General features: G+C 38.6%; 2 protein-coding genes across 5 annotated transcripts in view; one reads left to right on the top strand and one right to left on the bottom strand.

Annotated features, from left to right (window-relative positions):
* The window catches only part of zgc:113263 (uncharacterized protein LOC503753 homolog), a 25,130-nt gene extending 13,923 nt beyond the window's left edge, over positions 1-11,207 (bottom strand). Inside the window, exons 1-5 of one of the 2 annotated variants that reach the window (XM_042511694.1) lie at positions 11,136-11,207; positions 3,274-3,476; positions 2,008-2,112; positions 1,515-1,610; positions 835-945 (exon numbers count right to left, since the gene is read on the bottom strand). In XM_042511694.1, coding sequence (XP_042367628.1) covers positions 835-945; positions 1,515-1,610; positions 2,008-2,112; positions 3,274-3,476; positions 11,136-11,145 — 525 coding nt within the window. In that variant the 5' untranslated portion in view covers positions 11,146-11,207. Of the gene's footprint in view, positions 1-834; positions 946-1,514; positions 1,611-2,007; positions 2,113-3,273; positions 3,477-5,577; positions 5,765-11,135 lie in introns of those variants that run through there. The other variant, XM_042511693.1, reaches the window with a different exon arrangement.
* LOC121961642 (zinc finger protein 557-like) lies at positions 10,865-16,207 on the top strand. 3 transcript variants are annotated; one of them, XM_042511695.1, is made up of 8 exons: positions 10,865-11,318; positions 12,250-12,464; positions 12,646-12,750; positions 12,836-12,931; positions 13,503-13,613; positions 13,915-14,032; positions 14,127-14,396; positions 15,117-16,207. In XM_042511695.1, exons 1-8 carry the CDS (start codon positions 10,901-10,903, stop codon positions 16,022-16,024), a joined length of 2,241 nt encoding a protein of 746 aa, XP_042367629.1. In that variant the 5' UTR covers positions 10,865-10,900; the 3' UTR covers positions 16,025-16,207. The 3 variants fall into 3 exon arrangements, with proteins under 3 accessions (XP_042367629.1, XP_042367631.1, XP_042367630.1); XM_042511697.1 differs by having other exon boundaries at positions 14,127-14,331; positions 15,117-15,206; XM_042511696.1 differs by lacking the exon at positions 14,127-14,396.
* Positions 16,208-17,633: the final 1,426 nt, after the last annotated feature.

The raw sequence follows: 17,633 nt of genomic DNA on the forward strand, positions 1-17,633 counted from the left end.
AAAACCTTGGCAGCAGCAATAGAGTAAAAGGTCATAGGCGTATAAAAATCAGTATGTTTTTCTCTTTAAAAAAATGGAGACAATTATGACTTATTAGGACCTTTGAATTATCATAAGTTGGTTTAAAGGAAGACTTCACCCCCCAAATGACCATTTGTATTTCAAACAGGGACTCCCACACAATCATTTATTTATGACGGCCTGCCATAATTAAAATATCTTCTGCTTTGTATGGACTTTTTTTTTTTGGAGCTGGACCATTCATTAAGAGCGCTATACAAACACGGGTAAACCCACTGAGCATAGGCGATAGATTGTATTCCAACTGCCAGAGAACACACCACTGCAGCACACGAGTCTGCCTTTCTGTCAGCTTTTATGTGTGCGTGTTGGTTGTTTTTTTTTGGTGTGTCCGTGCAACATCACCAAGACAGGCAGGAGAGCAGGTGAACAGTAGACAGCAGCAGGAACAGAGGTCTTTGCAAACTTTTCAGTTGTTTCTTCTCTTTATATATCTCTTACTTATTCAGTCTCTCTTTTAAACTAGGTGCAGAAGTAGTTGGATCTGTGTTTTAGTGCACTTTAGGAGGAGACGGATGGTAATTAGTGGCAGCACGTCACCGGTTAAAGAGCTGAAATTGGCGTGTTCACCCGGTAATTTGTATAAATTTAGAATGTAATATGTATGTATGTATGTTTTAATGGGGTTGATGTTGTTTTACCTTAAGCTCTTGTAATGTATGGTTTGGTTTTGTGAAGCACTTTATAACTTTAGTTTAGAAAAGCACTATACAAATAAAATTTGTTATCATTATTATAAAAGAAACATGGCACCTGTGTGAAGTCTGGAACTGGCAGCAGCTCCTCCAGTCTTGATATGAACTCCCACACCAGCATCTCGAGTGCAGCATCATACTTTGGCCCAAAATATACAGGGAAGATTTCCTGCAAATGAGAAGACATAGTAGGGATGGTTTGTTGTTTGGAAAAAGTCAGAAATGTCACTGGACGTTCTTCCATCTGATGAACTGATGGTACAGCATATATTAGAGTATACGATGCAGTTAAATCAATGTGAGCACTGATGGATTGTCTTCTCTTTTCATTTTAATGTTCATCATTAAATACATTTTTCATTTCATTTTACAAGGAATAGTCCCACTGAGATTCAGAATTTCTTTTTCAAGGGAGTCCTAGCCAAGACAGCAGCATAAGGAATTTCACATAAAAGAACGAACAGACTTAAACACAACAGCAAAAGTTCAAACGAACAGCATAAAAATTCACGCATGTGAAACAAGCAACAAACTTACAACATTCGCAAAATTCGCAGCGTTTGCAAACCAAACGTGTATTCAGTGTTCAAACAGACACTGTTTTGAAAATCTCCCAGGCTTAAAATAGAGTCTTATTTAACGTGACCCTGCAGCTGACACCCAGATAACATTTTAAAAGTTTCCTGCTCAGCTAAAAGGAAAGTAAAGCAACACAATAAAGACTGAGTGCCGTCTCACCTGGAAAAAATATTTTCTTTCAGAGGGATCCTCCAGTAATGAATGCACCAACTCCACAAAGTTCACCTCAGATTCCTCCACCTGGTTTATGGTTACCTACGGTTACACACACGCATGCACAGAGTCCTTTGATTAATCATCTTAAACATCCAAAATAGGAAGTATACTGGTCAGCATAGTGAATTTCGAGTTGACTGATTTACTCCTCTGCAAGATGGAAGCCTGGCATACGTTACTTCATATTAACTGTATGATGGACTGTATTTATTTTTTATGTATTTTTGTACACATTTGTCTTGTGTATGATTGTAAATGATATAGTTATGCATCATTTATGTTTTCTGAAATTCTAATCAAGTGTACTCTTGACATAAACACAGTTTTTTATAAGGTTTGAAGTAAACCAGCAGTCATGAGACTAAATCAATCAAAACTGTAAACTTCCACACCAGGAAGAAAACAGCTGCGTGTTTGCCAGCGACAGTTTACTTACATGGTGATCCTTGGCAGTGCTGACGGGAGCTTTAATTCTGTCCAGATGAGGCTGAATGGTTTGCATGTCCACCGGGTGCTCACCTCGACACATCTCCAGAACCAGCTGAATGTACGCACACAAAGAAAACAGTCCTGGATTATGCATCACTGGACAACAACAACTGAGGAACTTATTTTCATCTTTGCTCTCTTTTCTACAGAAGAGTAATGCATTCACTTGAGACAAATCAAATCAAGTTTACTGTCATTTTACCATGCTGTACATTTCTGTCCACGGCAGACTGGCTGAGCGTTTCACTGGGATCAAGATGCAACATAAATAAAACTATATACAGAAGCATAGACATATATACAGAACATCATAGTACCTGAGCTTGCATGTGCAAGTAAAAATAATGCAATTTAATTCAGAAAAACAACAATTTGTGAGATTATTTTCTGCCTAATTCAGAAAAAAAGACAAGAGCACAATGTCGCGGAAAACTTTTCTTATAATTCTAAAATAATAATCTTGTTAATAAAACAAACAAACAAAAATAACAACAGGGAAAATATTTTGTGGTCAAGCGAATGCATTACACTTCCATGCTTTTTTGTGTTGCATAAAATTAAGCTGCCATATGAAAGTATTTGACCTGTTGCTAATCTGTTTAAAGTGGAAGAAATTCAATAATAACAAAGAAAAGTGAGAAAGAAAACTTACATCACTAATCATCTACCTATTAGCGACTTAAAACTGTTTATAAATTTGCCTCTTTATCCCTTTGAAACCTGAGCAAATTGGCCTTATTTCTTTCAAGACCATTAGAAGGCAATAAGCAACTTTATAGGAAATCCAATCCAAAACAACCCCCCAAAATCAGCAAAACAATTAGTTAAAGTTACATGAAAATTTCTTAAATTAAAATTAAAATTTCATCAAAGAAAGGTTTAAAAAAAATATTAAAATAAAGAAAATTAGATGGAAAACAGTGCTAAAATAATCTATTTTTAATTTTTTAACAGTTTTCTAATAATTTTCTGTCTTTTCTTTTATCAGTTTATGTTTCTTGTCACGTTTTATTCATTCTATTGGGAATTGCGGGACACTTCTTGCCAAGTTGCTCATTGCCTTTTTTCCATGTTTTCGAAAGAAATCAAACCAATTAGATCATCGTTATAAGAGAGTACGTTATAAGAGAGCGTAAACTTGTTAAAAAGAGACAAACATTTAAAATAAGTACAAGCGTTGCCTCGTTCTGGTTAAACAGTGCTTATTACTGACCCTGGCCCTGAGTCCCAGTATGAGCTGAGCCCTCTGACTATAGCTCATCAGCTCTGGGACCAGTTCTGTCACCATGGTAACAAACTCCTCCAGCATCCCATAGTGGTCCACAAGTCCCTGCTGCACGACTTGCCACACTGCGGCTGACAGGAGCTGCAAGGGAGGGGCCAGGAGGCGTAGATAGTGGACTGGAAGATCATTACCTGAAAGAGAGAGGAAAAAGTAAAAAGACGTTTGAATGCTTCATGTAACAAAGACAATTAAAACTGTTTTGATTCAGCTGGTTGTCCACAGAGGATTACTGTGCTTTAACAGTGTTTCAAATTACCTGAGAGAAAACAGGAGCAGGTGTAAACAACCCAAGACAGGTAACCCAATAACCAGGTAACATGAAGCACCTGCACTACAGTTCTATGCTTCATATTCCTTATCAGAGAACTTCAGGCAGGTTTCTGATGTTATAAACACATCTATGGCTTACTGATCTGGCTACACCAATGAGCTTTTTTAATAAAAATTGACAATATTTAATATTAATATAACTTCTGCATTATTGCGATGAAGGGCTTTTATCAGGCACAGGCAAAAAACACACATGATCAACTGGTTATTTTATGTATGAACAATTTCTCAAACTGTTTCGGCCCTTTAAAATGGTATCTCAACCCACTGCTACTTGCAAAAGGGAAACACTTCATTGTTCAAATAAAGATTGATGGTTAAATAATGAAGCTTTTCTAAAAAAATAAATGCAGTTCGGGGTGGGGGGAAAATCGATATGGCATTGTATTGTGATATTTTTTGCGTGGCAATATTGTATCAATACACAAACACCAAGTGTCTATTTTTTATTGTAGAGATTATTAGTATTGCAAATACAAATACAACTTCTGTAAGGATAAAATGAATTGCTTTTTCAGTCCACCAGACACATGTTGTTGTCTAGAATGAAAACTCTCATATTTGATAAAAACTGATTTTAAAAATAGGTAAAAAAAAATAAATTAAAAAAAAAATGAAAAGAGACTAACAATGACTATGAAAAGTGGCAAAACAACTAACTACAAAAAAAACCAAGAGAAAAAAATGCGTTTCTCATTTGTCCAAAAAGAAACGCACGTAATACGTACGTATGAACTGCAGTGCCGAACTGTTGTTCATGTTTTCAACATTCAACATGCATCCTGTTTGCCGCTTGCTAACTTGTTTGGTAAGTGATGTCATCGATCAAACAGAAAAAGGTCTGATAGCAGCTGTGGTTCGATAGCTAAAGTGGGACATAGCGCCACCTACAGTTGCAGTGTCGAACATACTTCCATCAATAAATCAATACTCCTCCATTGCTTGTATACTGGGACAATGACAGTAGTCCAATAAAATGTCCTAATCGAGCTGTAACTGAAGCTCAACTTAACTGTACATGTAAACGTACTGTGTGACTTGGAGCTGTCACTCCCTCTGTTTCCGGTTTTAAGGTGAGACAACTCTGTCCTCGCATATCGCAATAGTACCTTTTATAAAGAACGGCTAGGTGGCGTGATATTTCAGCCTGTGGCAGTGTAACAAGGGCTTGTATGCTTTGCCCTTAGGGTGGTGGGGCCTTTTGCACATCTGTGCCCAGGGACCCATTATTTCGAAATCCGCCCATGGCTGCAACCGAAGCAAACCGTTTCTATACTACTATCTGTTGTACTAGCTGTTGTGTGACCTGCTTTTACATGTCTTTTTATTGTTTTGTACAGTAAATAGGTAACATTATAACTGTTGTTCAGACAAGGACAAATGAGCCAAAGCCCCCTTCAGAAAATGCAAACCAGCAGTGGCAGCGTACTTATTACAGCTCATATAATTCATCAGCACTTTAGAGTCAACAACATCCACCTGACACTTCACATGCCGGCCAAGAGCACACTGTGCATAAGTGAACTTGATTTATCGATGCAAAGTGCCTGCAGAAATCATGACATGACAGTGGTGCTCTCAGGTGCTCTGACAGCAGCATCCATCAAACTCACCACAAACTCACATCTTGTTGAATGCTGCACAACCGAGCAGCCCACTGATATAGGAAGCTACAGGAAAATAACTATTAATAATGTTCAGATCAATACTGAAAGCAAAGTATTCTAGCAGATCAATAAGTGGAGTGATGGAAATAAAGCAAGCACTTGATGCTACAAGAACACGCTCATTGTGGATCAAGTCTATACAGAAACACTGCAGGAATATTAAAATCAGTTAATGTAAGGTCCCTGTAAACTGACAGCACACACATTATTATATACGTGATGTTTCATTACACACCTCGACTGCCTCCACTTTCAGCTCCCCGTTTTATTTCCATTTAGCAGCTGACAGGAAAAAAACGAGCAGATGTCCCCCTCGGGTTGTAGCGATCGGGAAAAATATCAGAAAGCCTGTTAAACAAATTCAGCTAATTTCTGATTAATAAAACGTCCATCAGCGATCGCCGACCCGCAGAAACGCGCAGTTTTGCAGGAAGCATGGACAGGCTCTTGTTTTTAAATCTCGCTTCGGGAGGAGAGACAGAACAAAGGTTTCTGGTCCCATCCGCCTCAGTCCAGATCACGGCAAGCCCTCTTTCCTGGTTGGCTGACGAAGACCGGATCAAGCAGATCTTATAGATTTTAAAACACTAGATGGCGCCATTTACCAAAGTCTGACCTGTGTGGAGCAAAGTGGATGTGTGTTTGTATCAAGGTAAGAAAAAAAATATATTTTGAATTTCTTTTTTACTTATAGTTGAATTTGTATTTTTTTTTTAATATATATTATTGATATATTTATTGTTAGTATTAATACACATACATTTATTCTTAATGAGAACTTTGAAAGTAGAAACAAACAAGGCCCATTTTCAAATCTTGTCCACCAAATATTTTTTTCTCAGGTTGAATAACAAAAATAAAATAATAAAGTATGCTTGATGAATAGTAACACAAACTTGATGATTAATTAAATAAGTTCGATGAGTTATTAAATAAACTCTGTAAGCCTCAGTTGTCCTTACTTGAATATATCTTTATTACATAAATCTGATCAGAGAAGCTTTTGGAGCGACACAAGTACGGACGGAGACATATCAAAAACTTCCAAGTAACACAAGAATCACTAATTTAAACAGTAACATTTCACAGGTCAGTGTAGCCTAAACATCTACAAGGTCTTGCTCTTGTAGTACCCTAACACTCAGACTTCCCGGAGACAGGGAAGGACTCTAAGGTCCTAAATAAACTCATGACATTAATGAATCATATAACTCCATACCATTACTCATGATACATTTACATGATTCCATAATATAAAATAATAATTTTCTACAACAGCAGATAAGAAAATGTACACAGTATAATAATCTTTGCCTTTATTATAACTAGGTGTTGATAGATTATCGGCCTGGCTGATTATTGGTGCCGACATCTGGCATTTTGCCGATTATCTGTATCGGCGTTTTATTTTAATGCTCGCCAATAAAGTTAATTAATTAAAAAGTGCAAACTTTTACTTGTCAAACCCCAGTGAGCTATTTTTATTTATTCATTTTTTATTCAAATTTTCACTTGCATTTATTAAACAAATAATTCAATAAATTTGCTGGTAACTTGCTGTATATGATGTTAGAAGTTTTTAGTTCTGGTGAAATATTTGCTAAAGGTATTTAAACAAAGTTTTGTGTTGGAGTTTGTTATAGTCCAAATTCGAAACATTGACAGAAAGATTTTCACTTCTATTGTAAATGTAGACTGGTTCTAAATATCAGTTACTGGTCACTGGTTAACCAGTGGTTGGTATCACTCTGAAAAACCAATATCAGTCGACCCCTAAATATACTTTTAAACTGGTATATCACTGCAACCCCAGTGAGGACACATTGTGTAGAGTGAAAACTGAAAATAAACTAAACTGAGCTGGAACACTGAAAGCCTCTACAAGGGCAGCCAGAGTTGTACTTTCTGAGGAGGCCGAGGTCTTTCCATAGGGTCCTCAAACATCTGCTGGACAATGCAAAGAGTCATTTCTGAATCTGATGATCAGTGCTATCCGGTTTGCTGTTGCATGCTGGGGCAGCAGGTTGAGGTTACTGGATGTCAACCGACTCAACAAACTGATCCACGGGGCCAGTAATATTGTGGGGGTGGAGCTGGGCTCTCTCGTATCAGAGAGGGGAGTGCTGTTTAAGTTACGTGTCATCTTGGTCAATGTCTCCCACCCACTCCTGGTCAAACACAGGAGCACATTCGAGCACATTGTTTCCTCTGAGCCGAACCACAGAGCGCCAAAAGTTATTCCTGCCTGCAGCCATCAAACTTTTCAACTCCTCCCCCCCGACTTATTTACCCGTAAGCAGCTGCTATCACCAATAATTTATTTTTTGATGTTTTAAACTGTGCAATACTTTACTGTTTCAACTGCAAACTTTTCCACTATGCAAGACGGATTTGAATCCCTCTACATCACCGTGCAATAATAATTAAACTGTATCATACACTGTGCAATATTTTATTTGTATAATATTACCTATTCTACTCTTGTATTTATATTTTGCACACTCTTAGTATGACGTGCATCTTTGTAGTTATTATTTGTAGTTATATATCTATATATAAAAACAAATTATATTAACATCATATTTTTATATTTCAATATATAATTAGAAGCAAAAAATAGATAAGAATATATAAAATAATACAAATATATATTATATAATATATAATATTTATGTATATTATTATTTAATTATATATTCTTATTATTTATTTTTTAATGATATTTTTTTCTATTATATATATATTATTATTTAATATTTGTATTTATATATATAATTATATATTAAATTATATATATATTTAAGATCTATTAATGTATAATTAATTTATATATATATTTTCATACAAAGTCCAAAACAGCAATGCAATATAGTTATTATTATTTTATTATAAGATATATATATATAATATAATATTTAATTATTTATTAATATTTATTATGATATTATTTATAATTAAATATTATTATATTTTTTTTTATTAAAATTTAATAAATAAATATTTTTTATTTATTATATATGAATATCATATATATTTTTATAAATATTTTATTTATATATTTAATTATTTATTAATAATATATTTATATATATATTTATAATTATTTATTATAATTTATATTTATATTTTATATTTTTATTATTATATTATAACTAATCCCCAACCCCCACATCCCACCCTTACCCACCACCCCCCTCAACACCACCATCCCCCAAGACCTCCACCCCCCAAACCCCCCCATCCATCTAACCACCATACCACACCCACCCCCCAACCCCTATTTTTACCCCTAACACCCACACCATAAACAAACCTCCCACCCCAGTACCCTCCCCTGACTCACCAACACCCCCCCGAACACCCCCCCAACGAGAGGACACATACCCATTCACACATCCTCAACCATCCACACACGAATTCATAACTTCACACAACCCCACACAGCCGAAACAAAGGACACAATCGACACAGGACAACAAATGCACGAACACAACAAAACTCGAGTTCATAATCCTTAACACACCCCCGCCGCCGACAACCCCCCCCCCCCCCCCCCCCCCCCACCCGCCCACCCATACAACCACCACCCACCCCCACCCCCACCCACTCCCGAGACAAGTCAACAACCGGGACACAACGGCACGACCCGCAGTGCATTTTTTATTTTAACCCTCCTTATATTTAATATCTCAACAAACGTTTTTTCTCGGGTATTAATTTTCAACAACCTTTTTCTTTTTTCCGGGAAAGGACGTCTCACTATATTTCTTGTGTGTCGGGGGGTGGTTATTTACAAAAAGAATCAAAACACAACACAAACACATCTTTTAACACACCCAGGGCAATAGGGGAGCCTTTATTTCACATCCCCCCCCCACTGAACAAACCAAATAACACCACGGGACAGGCGTGGCATTAACCCACTCCTCTCTAATTCCTTTCAGGCCGTTCAACAACCAACAGCACAACAAAAATACCCATAAAACGAACACCCCACAACCGCACAACAATCAGCCCCCCCCCCACAACCCCCCCCCCCCCCCCCCCCCACACCCCCCCCCCCCCACAAAAACCCCCCCCACCACCCCCCACCACCCCCCCCCCACATCACACCCACAACACGACACCAACAACCACACACAATCCCGCCCCCCCCCCCCCCACCCAACCCCACCCAAAACCCCGGCACACCCAGCCACCCCAGTCTGCCCCCAAGATACGTCTAGGCCCCCTGTCAAACACCTCAACATGCGCAGTCGGGCTCTCTCGTATCAGAGAGGGGAGTGCTGTTTAAGTTACGTGTCATCTTGGTCAATGTCTCCCACCCACTCCTGGTCAAACACAGGAGCACATTCGAGCACATTGTTTCCTCTGAGCCGAACCACAGAGCGCCAAAAGTTATTCCTGCCTGCAGCCATCAAACTTTTCAACTCCTCCCCCCCGACTTATTTACCCGTAAGCAGCTGCTATCACCAATAATTTATTTTTTGATGTTTTAAACTGTGCAATACTTTACTGTTTCAACTGCAAACTTTTCCACTATGCAAGACGGATTTGAATCCCTCTACATCACCGTGCAATAATAATTAAACTGTATCATACACTGTGCAATATTTTATTTGTATAATATTACCTATTCTACTCTTGTATTTATATTTTGCACACTCTTAGTATGACGTGCATCTTTGTAGTTATTATTTGTAGTTATATATCTATATATAAAAACAAATTTTTTTATTTTTATATTTTTATATTTACATGTATATTTTGTAGCAAAAGGCATACTTCTATTCTTTTTTTGCATACTTCTTATTCTCATTTCCTCTTGATTTCTCTATGCCTATATATAGTAGGGATGCATGGTAATATCCGCACATCATGGACAGACAGATAGTTGCTTTAAAGTTTCACATCCAAAAGAAAAGATGGATGGACAATCAGACTTTGGACTTTTTTTTAACAAGAACTTAACTATATGGCATCACAATAAGAGGCCTTAAAAACAAAAAGGCGGTTAAGATGAACAATATTTTTGAAAAATTTCTCATGAACTAATATTTTGATTTTGCATTAGGCAACATTTTTATTATTTATGTTAATTTTGGTTTTCTTTCGCTTTTTTTCTGTATACACGTACCCCTGGCATGTTCAGTTTGTTGTATGTATGTATGGTTTTAATAAAGAATTTAAAATAAGTAAGTTAATGTAAACTTTAAATGAGCTGACTGATCTCTCAAAATGTACACTACCTGTGTGTTTTCATACTTGTGTCGATTTTTTTTTTGGGGGGGGGGGGAGGAGGTTTGTAGCTACATGTCATTATTGTCATTTGTAAATTTAGGGATTGACCATTAAATGTACTGGTTTCAAAACTGTTAAAGGGTTAAAAAAAAAAATTTAAAAAAAAGTCCGCGTGGACTGTACGCGACGCCTGCCAAACGCGCGGACTGCGCGTCATCAATGTGTTATAGGGAAGTCTGCGCGTGCTCTCCAGTCCAGTTGGTGGCGTAAAGCTCTTGTAACGGTTTTGCGAATAAGTAGTAGAAGAAAATAACAAAATGGATTCTTGTTTTGAAGAAAGATTGTGCGAGGAGATCCGCCGTCACCCACATTTATATGACTCGTCTTTAAGGGAATACAAAGACGGCCAAATGGTGCTAAACTCTTGGAGGGAAATCGCGCAGTCGCTTGGGAGAGATGAAAACCACTGCCGGTACAAGTGGAAATATCTGAGGGACAAATATGTGAGGACCAAGAGGAAGCAGAAAGGCAGGAGAACAGACATTGGCCTACCTTCAATCATTTCCAAGTTAGACTGGCTCTCCAGTTTTATCAAACATCGTGAAGCACCGACAGGAGCGGAAAGTGAATCCGGACATGCGCATGCGCGGAGCGCCAGACCAACGCGCACCAGCAGCGACGCCGCGTGCGCGTCCGCGCGACCAGTACAAGTCCGCCGCTGTCCGCGTTCAGAAAGTATGTCCGATTACCGCCACCTTCTGCTGCGGAGTGTATACCAGAAACTACCCATTAAATCTGTCTGTCCAATAAAATATAATGAAAATATACTGCATGCACTATTTAACAAGTTAATCATCGTTATATCATGTTTGTTGTCTTCACAATAAAATGTATTTTCAGCTGTCCAGCATACCTAAATTATGACAGCCTTAAATAATTTGTATGACAGTTCTTGAATGTGAACAATAATTATGCAGCTTTTTTTTAAACCTACAGTAAAAAAGCTACAAGAAAATTACCTGAAGATAAGCAAAAAAAAAAGAAAAAAAAAAGGATGTAATGTATATCATGTTACACGTAACACATTTTTCACAAAAGTTAAAAGTATTATAATTTCTAGTTATGATATAGTGTTCTGGACATTTTCCCTTTACCCCCCTTATTAAAATATATTTTTTCTTGAGCCTCCTGAAGTGACTGGGGGAATATGAATGACCATCCCTCTACCACAAATATATATATAAATTATTTGTCACTCCCCAGTGCTTGAAAATTGGTAGGAATGTCTCCCCTGTTTCGCCTCCCCCCATAAATGACTAACAGTCCCTTATACCAAACAGCAATCAAAAGTCACAGCAACATATTGCATAGTCTATGACAGCACTGCACACCATATGAAACATAAAAAGTTGTAGAGCCATAGACACATTAAAACACGTTGAATATAACCAAATTATTTTTCACTTTGCCCACTTCAAACACTGAGTCCTGCATACTAGTACAATTTTACAATTTTAGTACTAAACTGTGCCTTTTCTGCATCAATTTATGGAGTAAATTTCTTTAATCATGATAAAAGTCCTCTGCTTATTTTATGTTTTTATTAAGTTTTGAGACAGTACAAGTTAATAACACAGCATTTCTTTGTTTAACTGCTTGCTTTAAGGCCTGCTGTCTGAGCCTCATCTTCCTGTGTCATCTCTGCACCTCCTGGTTCCTCCACTGAGGCTGATGTCAGCTTGCATGTGGCAGGTTGCCCAGGAGCGAAATGTAGACCAGTATGACAAACTGGCTGAATTCATCACACTGGTGACAGAGATGGTCCCAGAGCTTCTCAATTACAAACAGAAGACTCAGCTGATCCTGGGACTAAAGGCGCGGGTAAGTTAATGTGGGTGTTAGGACTATTTGTGGGGCATGTTTTTCTGTTTATCATTTATTATTAAGCAGTCAAGGTCCCCCAAGTGAGGCTAATATTTAAAGAATTATGCATCACATTGTCTATTCTGTCAAAATGCCCTTTTTTAAAGTCAAGCCTAAAAGGTTTGACTGTGTTTTTCAGCTGATCCTTGAATCCCTAAAGAGGACGGATAATGTTGATGATAAAACTATCCAGTATCATCTGAACAGTTTCCAAAAGATGACAACAAACATCATGCATGAAGAGGTGGGCAATGTAGCTTGAGTATTTCTTATCCTGAAATATTTATCCTTAATGCATGTAAATAAACTTACCCTGGGCTTCACGACAGGACGAAGATGAAGAGGTAGAGATTTCAAAGTCGGCATTTGTGGAGCTGGTTCAAACACTGCTGACAGACCAGTCTGAAAAAGAGCATTTTTTCAAGGTGAGTGTTACCACAAGTTTTCAAAAATGTCGTTCCTCTTAATGCTATTTCTCAGTCTAGATTGTTTTTGTGTGAGTTGTCAAGTGTTAGAGATATTAGCTGTAGAGATGTCTGCCATGTTTCCAATATCATGGAACTACGTGACACTTGGCTTGTGGTGCTCAAAGCGCCAAAAAATGACATCTCATTCCAGAAATCATGACTCACCTATTCAAAATAGTCCACTGACCTTGTTGTCTACAGTTTCATGAAGGAACTATTCCATGATTTCTGGGAAGAAACATTGCTGCTGAGTTTTTTAAATGTATTTTTTGGCACTTTGAGCTCCACAAACTGAGTGCCATTGAGTTCCATTATATTGGAGAGAAGGCAGATATCTCCAACACTCGGCAGCTCACACCAAAACAATCTAGACTGACTAAAAACCACTAAAGGTAAGAGGAAAGGTATGCATTTTTGATTTGGGGTGAACTGACGCTTTAAAGCCATTAATATATGCTTCTAACTTATTAGTTTATCTTCTGCATATATGACACATTTACATGTTAATGATATTTTTTCCTTGTCATAGGAGATTTATTTGGTGCTTTATGGGGCTCGTTTTGATACAGTGCTGCAGATCCTGGTGTGGGAGTTCTTCTGCCGCCTGGAGGAGTTCCTCCCAGTACCAAGTTTTTCACAGGTAGGCAGCAGGATAACAACAAACTGACCTTCCATCTGCTCAATTCCTTCATGCTGGTTGGCGAATTATGTTTGTGTAATTAGTCGTCGTGGAGTAATGGCTATTAGAGTAAACATGTTTCTGAATAACAGAACTCTTGTGGCTTTTTTCAGCATCACTTGTAAGTTCTTTCTAATCTCTTCAATTTCTTCATGTCAGCATAGATTATAAGTGTAGATCCAAGTATTAAAGAAGAAGTATAGAGGTAGACTTAAACTTATACGATATGCCTTTTGTTAAATATCCACCCTTTCTTTTCCAGGTATTCTCCATGTTTGACGTTTCTTCCCTTGATTGTGAGTTTGAGCAGTTTGTCTCCGACCCTGAGGATCTGAAGAGGATTTTGCAGCACCAACAAGAGCGACAAAAGTTGAATAAAAGTAAGAATCTGTTAACAATTAAAGTCAAGGTGTACTGAACCCCCTTTTCCCCCACTCTAATTCCTTTAACAAGAACATTGTGTCTGTTTCTCAGGTGAATTCACCTTCATGTCAGACACTATCCTTGCCACTCTGGCATCTAAACAGACTTTAGTGGCCGCTGAAGATCACGTTGAGCAAGGTGGAGATGGGAAAACACAGGAAAGAAATCAAGAAAAGCTAGAAGAGGACGTTTGTGGGGATGATGAAGTAACTGACGACAGTTCTATTGAAACTAACCTGAACTCTCGGCTGCACAAGTACGACTTGTCACCGCTCACTTCCTCTCTATGTTCCGAAGAAGATGGTGCGGCAGATGATGGCAGTGAGCATCTCTGACTTCATACATGATTTTATGGAAAATCTGAAAAGTATTCTTAGGTCGGTGACGGTGCAAGTGTTTTCTTTAGCCCCCTCTACACTGCTTGTTAAAGGCCGGAAATATCGCGCCGTTATACCACCCCACCACTCTGTACGATCGTGGATTGGGGAACAGAGTTATTATTTGATGTTAGTAACAGCACCGAAATGGTCCATGGAAGGGACCATGAGCAGAAGGGGTGTGACGCAGGAGATTTAAAAAGCAGTTAGCAGCAGTAAGCAGCTCAGCTGCCATTTAACAGAGACAGTAAATAAATATTATTACCATGTTAATGCCATTGTTATTGTTGAGAAAACATTTCTGAAACATACATTGTATGTCACACTGGAAGCAGACACTGTTGTGATAAAAGTCACACCCATCAAGCCTCTTTGGCTTCCATGATGCCAGCATGCTATCTACAATCAGACACAGGAGCAGCACGATGCCACCGTCATTTGGTTCTGTGTAAAAATGCAAACATGGGACAAATTAGGTGCCAAGCAGTGTGATCTCTGTGTTAAAGGGCTACAGACTTTACAGTTGTTTAGCCTCTTTTTGTTGTTTTGCATCACTTTTTACTCTTTCTACATCTGTGTGCTTTTGCCTCTCTTTGCTGGGAAGTCATAGTCATGTAGATTCTGTTGAGTGATTTTATCATTTATTCTCGTTTCCTGTTTGCAGAAACAGCTGATGAAGCCACGTTACAGCCAACCAAAAGCCCGGTGGAAAGTCTGAGGGAACATCTGGAACTAAGTAGAAAGAAGGAGCCATCAGAAAAGAGCACGATGCAGTCCTCAACAGGAGACAGAGCCGATGTCTCTCTTGTCTCAGATGATAACACCTGCTCGGAGTGTGGCAAGACTTTTGCAAATCGCTCCACTTTGAAACAACATCGTGCTGTTCACTCCTCTGCACGGCCGTTCAAGTGCAGTCAGTGCAGTAAGACGTATAAAAACCAGAGAGACCTGAACCGGCATTTGCTTAGTCACTTTAACCCTAAAATCCTGTCTTGCAGCCTTTGTGATAAGAAATACAGCTCTCAGGCTTCGCTCACAGTTCACCTGCGTCATCACAGCGGAGAGAGGCCGTTTGCCTGCTCATACTGTGACAAGAGGTTCTTCAGGAATGAAGTCTTGAAGTCTCACATGCGCATTCACACTGGTGAACGCCCGTACGCCTGCAATTATTGTGACAAGACATTCACACAGCCGGGTGTGCGCGCTGTGCACCAAAGGGTGCACAAGAAAGAGAAGCCGTACCTGTGCAGCACATGTGGGATGTCATTTTGTAGCTCTGGGGAATTGCTGGTGCATTCACGCACTCACACAGGAGAGCGGCCTTATCAGTGCGACTCCTGTGGAAAACGTTTTGGCAGAGCAGGACAACTGACACTTCATCGGAGATCCCACACGGGGGAGAGACCATACCCTTGCTCAGAATGCGAAAAATCGTTCCACTGTAGTTCAGGACTGAGGAAACACATGAGGACACACACAGGAGAGAAACCTTACCAGTGCGTGACATGTCACAAGACATTTTCTGAAAAATCCAACATGAGGATACACCTCAAAGTCCACAAGAACTTCTAGCTTGCTGTTGTGTGTTTTTGGAGAAGATTTTTGCATATTGCTGTATCTCTGTGGTAGATTTTTGATGCATCTTCATGTCAGTAAATCACCAACATGTATGTTTGCATGTAAATGTTGCCTTTGAACACTTGGAATATTACATGTGTGAAATAATGGTTATCTCATGTTTTGAGAGATCATAATTAAAGAGTATATGTTTACAATACACTAAGGTTAAAGTTTTCTCAATAAAAATACATACCAATATTAAAGAGTGCTCGTGTGTGAAATAGTGACAGACTTATGTGACTGAAAATAATGATCATTTTTACTGTAGAGTGTGAATATGTGGGTGTGGCATTTGCTGGAGGATACTGCTTTTCTTTACACAACCCATAACTTAAATGTTTTTTATAAGATTCCTGTGAATTTATTTTTAAATTTTCAACCAAGAAATGATCTGGACAGGAGATTACATCAGAAAAAAATCCTAACAAATCTTTGGCCTTTCTGCACTGTCATATTTTAAGGTATTTTGAGTCCATGAGGCTGCAGCCCCACTGTGCGGCCTGCAGTAAAACAACAATCACAGCCTTTAACTTTTACCAGAAACAATCCTAACTAAAAGTGAGAAGTACAAAGTATATTTAGATTTAGATACGACCTTAGATTACTGTAGAGGAATTGAAATCACAGTTGTGCTCATCTTTGGTTCCTCAATACTGATGATCAGGAAATAAACTGGATGAGTAGCAGAGACAAGAATCTGTGGCTTAGGTGTCAATGTCAGTGTTGACTGCTGTTTGTTGGACCAGCAGTTCTCAATCAGAGGTGATTGAGTGCAGAGGTGTGTCCCTGCTGCACTTGGGGCTGGGTTTGGCTAAGACAGAGCAGCCAGCAGAGACAGAGCCGAGCCTTTCCAACATGTGGTGGCACATAAGTTTTCACTGAATGGGAATCGAACCCGGCTGTGGCAGTAAGAGCACTAAATCCTGGTATCAATGAACGCTGAAGGAATTCCAAATGGGAGTTTCAGCTGGTTGCAATAAGCAATCCTCACCACTAGATGCCACTAAATCCCATTAAATCTTACACATTGTTCTATTAAGTAGAAATGTTCCTAACTAAAACACTACTACAGTGTACACTATTTCAGTCATATTCAACAATATATTATAATTCTAAACCCATTATTTATAATCCAAAGCAAGGACAGGCACAGCCCGTGATATAACTTTAAATAAAGTACATCAGTCACACTTCAATGGGCATAAATACCTCAGAGTTATGGCATGTGTGGTGAAGTCTGTATTCACCACAGTGTGTGCTCAGATGGACAGAGCAACATCTGAAGCCAAAATATGAGAATTCAAGCTCTCCTTTGAAAGTTGAATGGTTTAAACAGCAGTGCTGCTTTTGACACCTCTCGCACTGGCAGATGTCAACCACCAGATGACAGTAATGGATTTATATCAAGATATGTTTTGTTTCATCAGAAGCAGATTTTCCTATAGGCAATGTATGCAGCTGCCAAGGGCGTCAACCAGAAAAAAAAAATATAGATAAATTAGGGAAAAGTGATCCACACATCTAATGCTAACGGTTGTTCTGTAGTAGGAGAACCACCTCT

This window comes from Plectropomus leopardus, chromosome 22, assembly GCF_008729295.1.
Source record: "Plectropomus leopardus isolate mb chromosome 22, YSFRI_Pleo_2.0, whole genome shotgun sequence".
NCBI lineage: Eukaryota > Metazoa > Chordata > Actinopteri > Perciformes > Serranidae > Plectropomus > Plectropomus leopardus.

What these genes read in the sequence shown, in the direction of transcription:
- LOC121961642 (XM_042511695.1), top strand. Translation starts at nt 10,901, where the DNA reads ATGGATTCTTGTTTTGAAGAAAGATTGTGCGAGGAGATCCGCCGTCAC. An exon ending in CCGCTGTCCGCGTTCAGAAA is followed by an intron (nt 11,319 to 12,249) that starts GTATGTCCGATT and finishes GCTTGCTTTAAG; the next exon opens with GCCTGCTGTCTGAGCCTCAT. An exon ending in TGGTGCGGCAGATGATGGCA is followed by an intron (nt 14,397 to 15,116) that starts GTGAGCATCTCT and finishes TCCTGTTTGCAG; the next exon opens with AAACAGCTGATGAAGCCACG.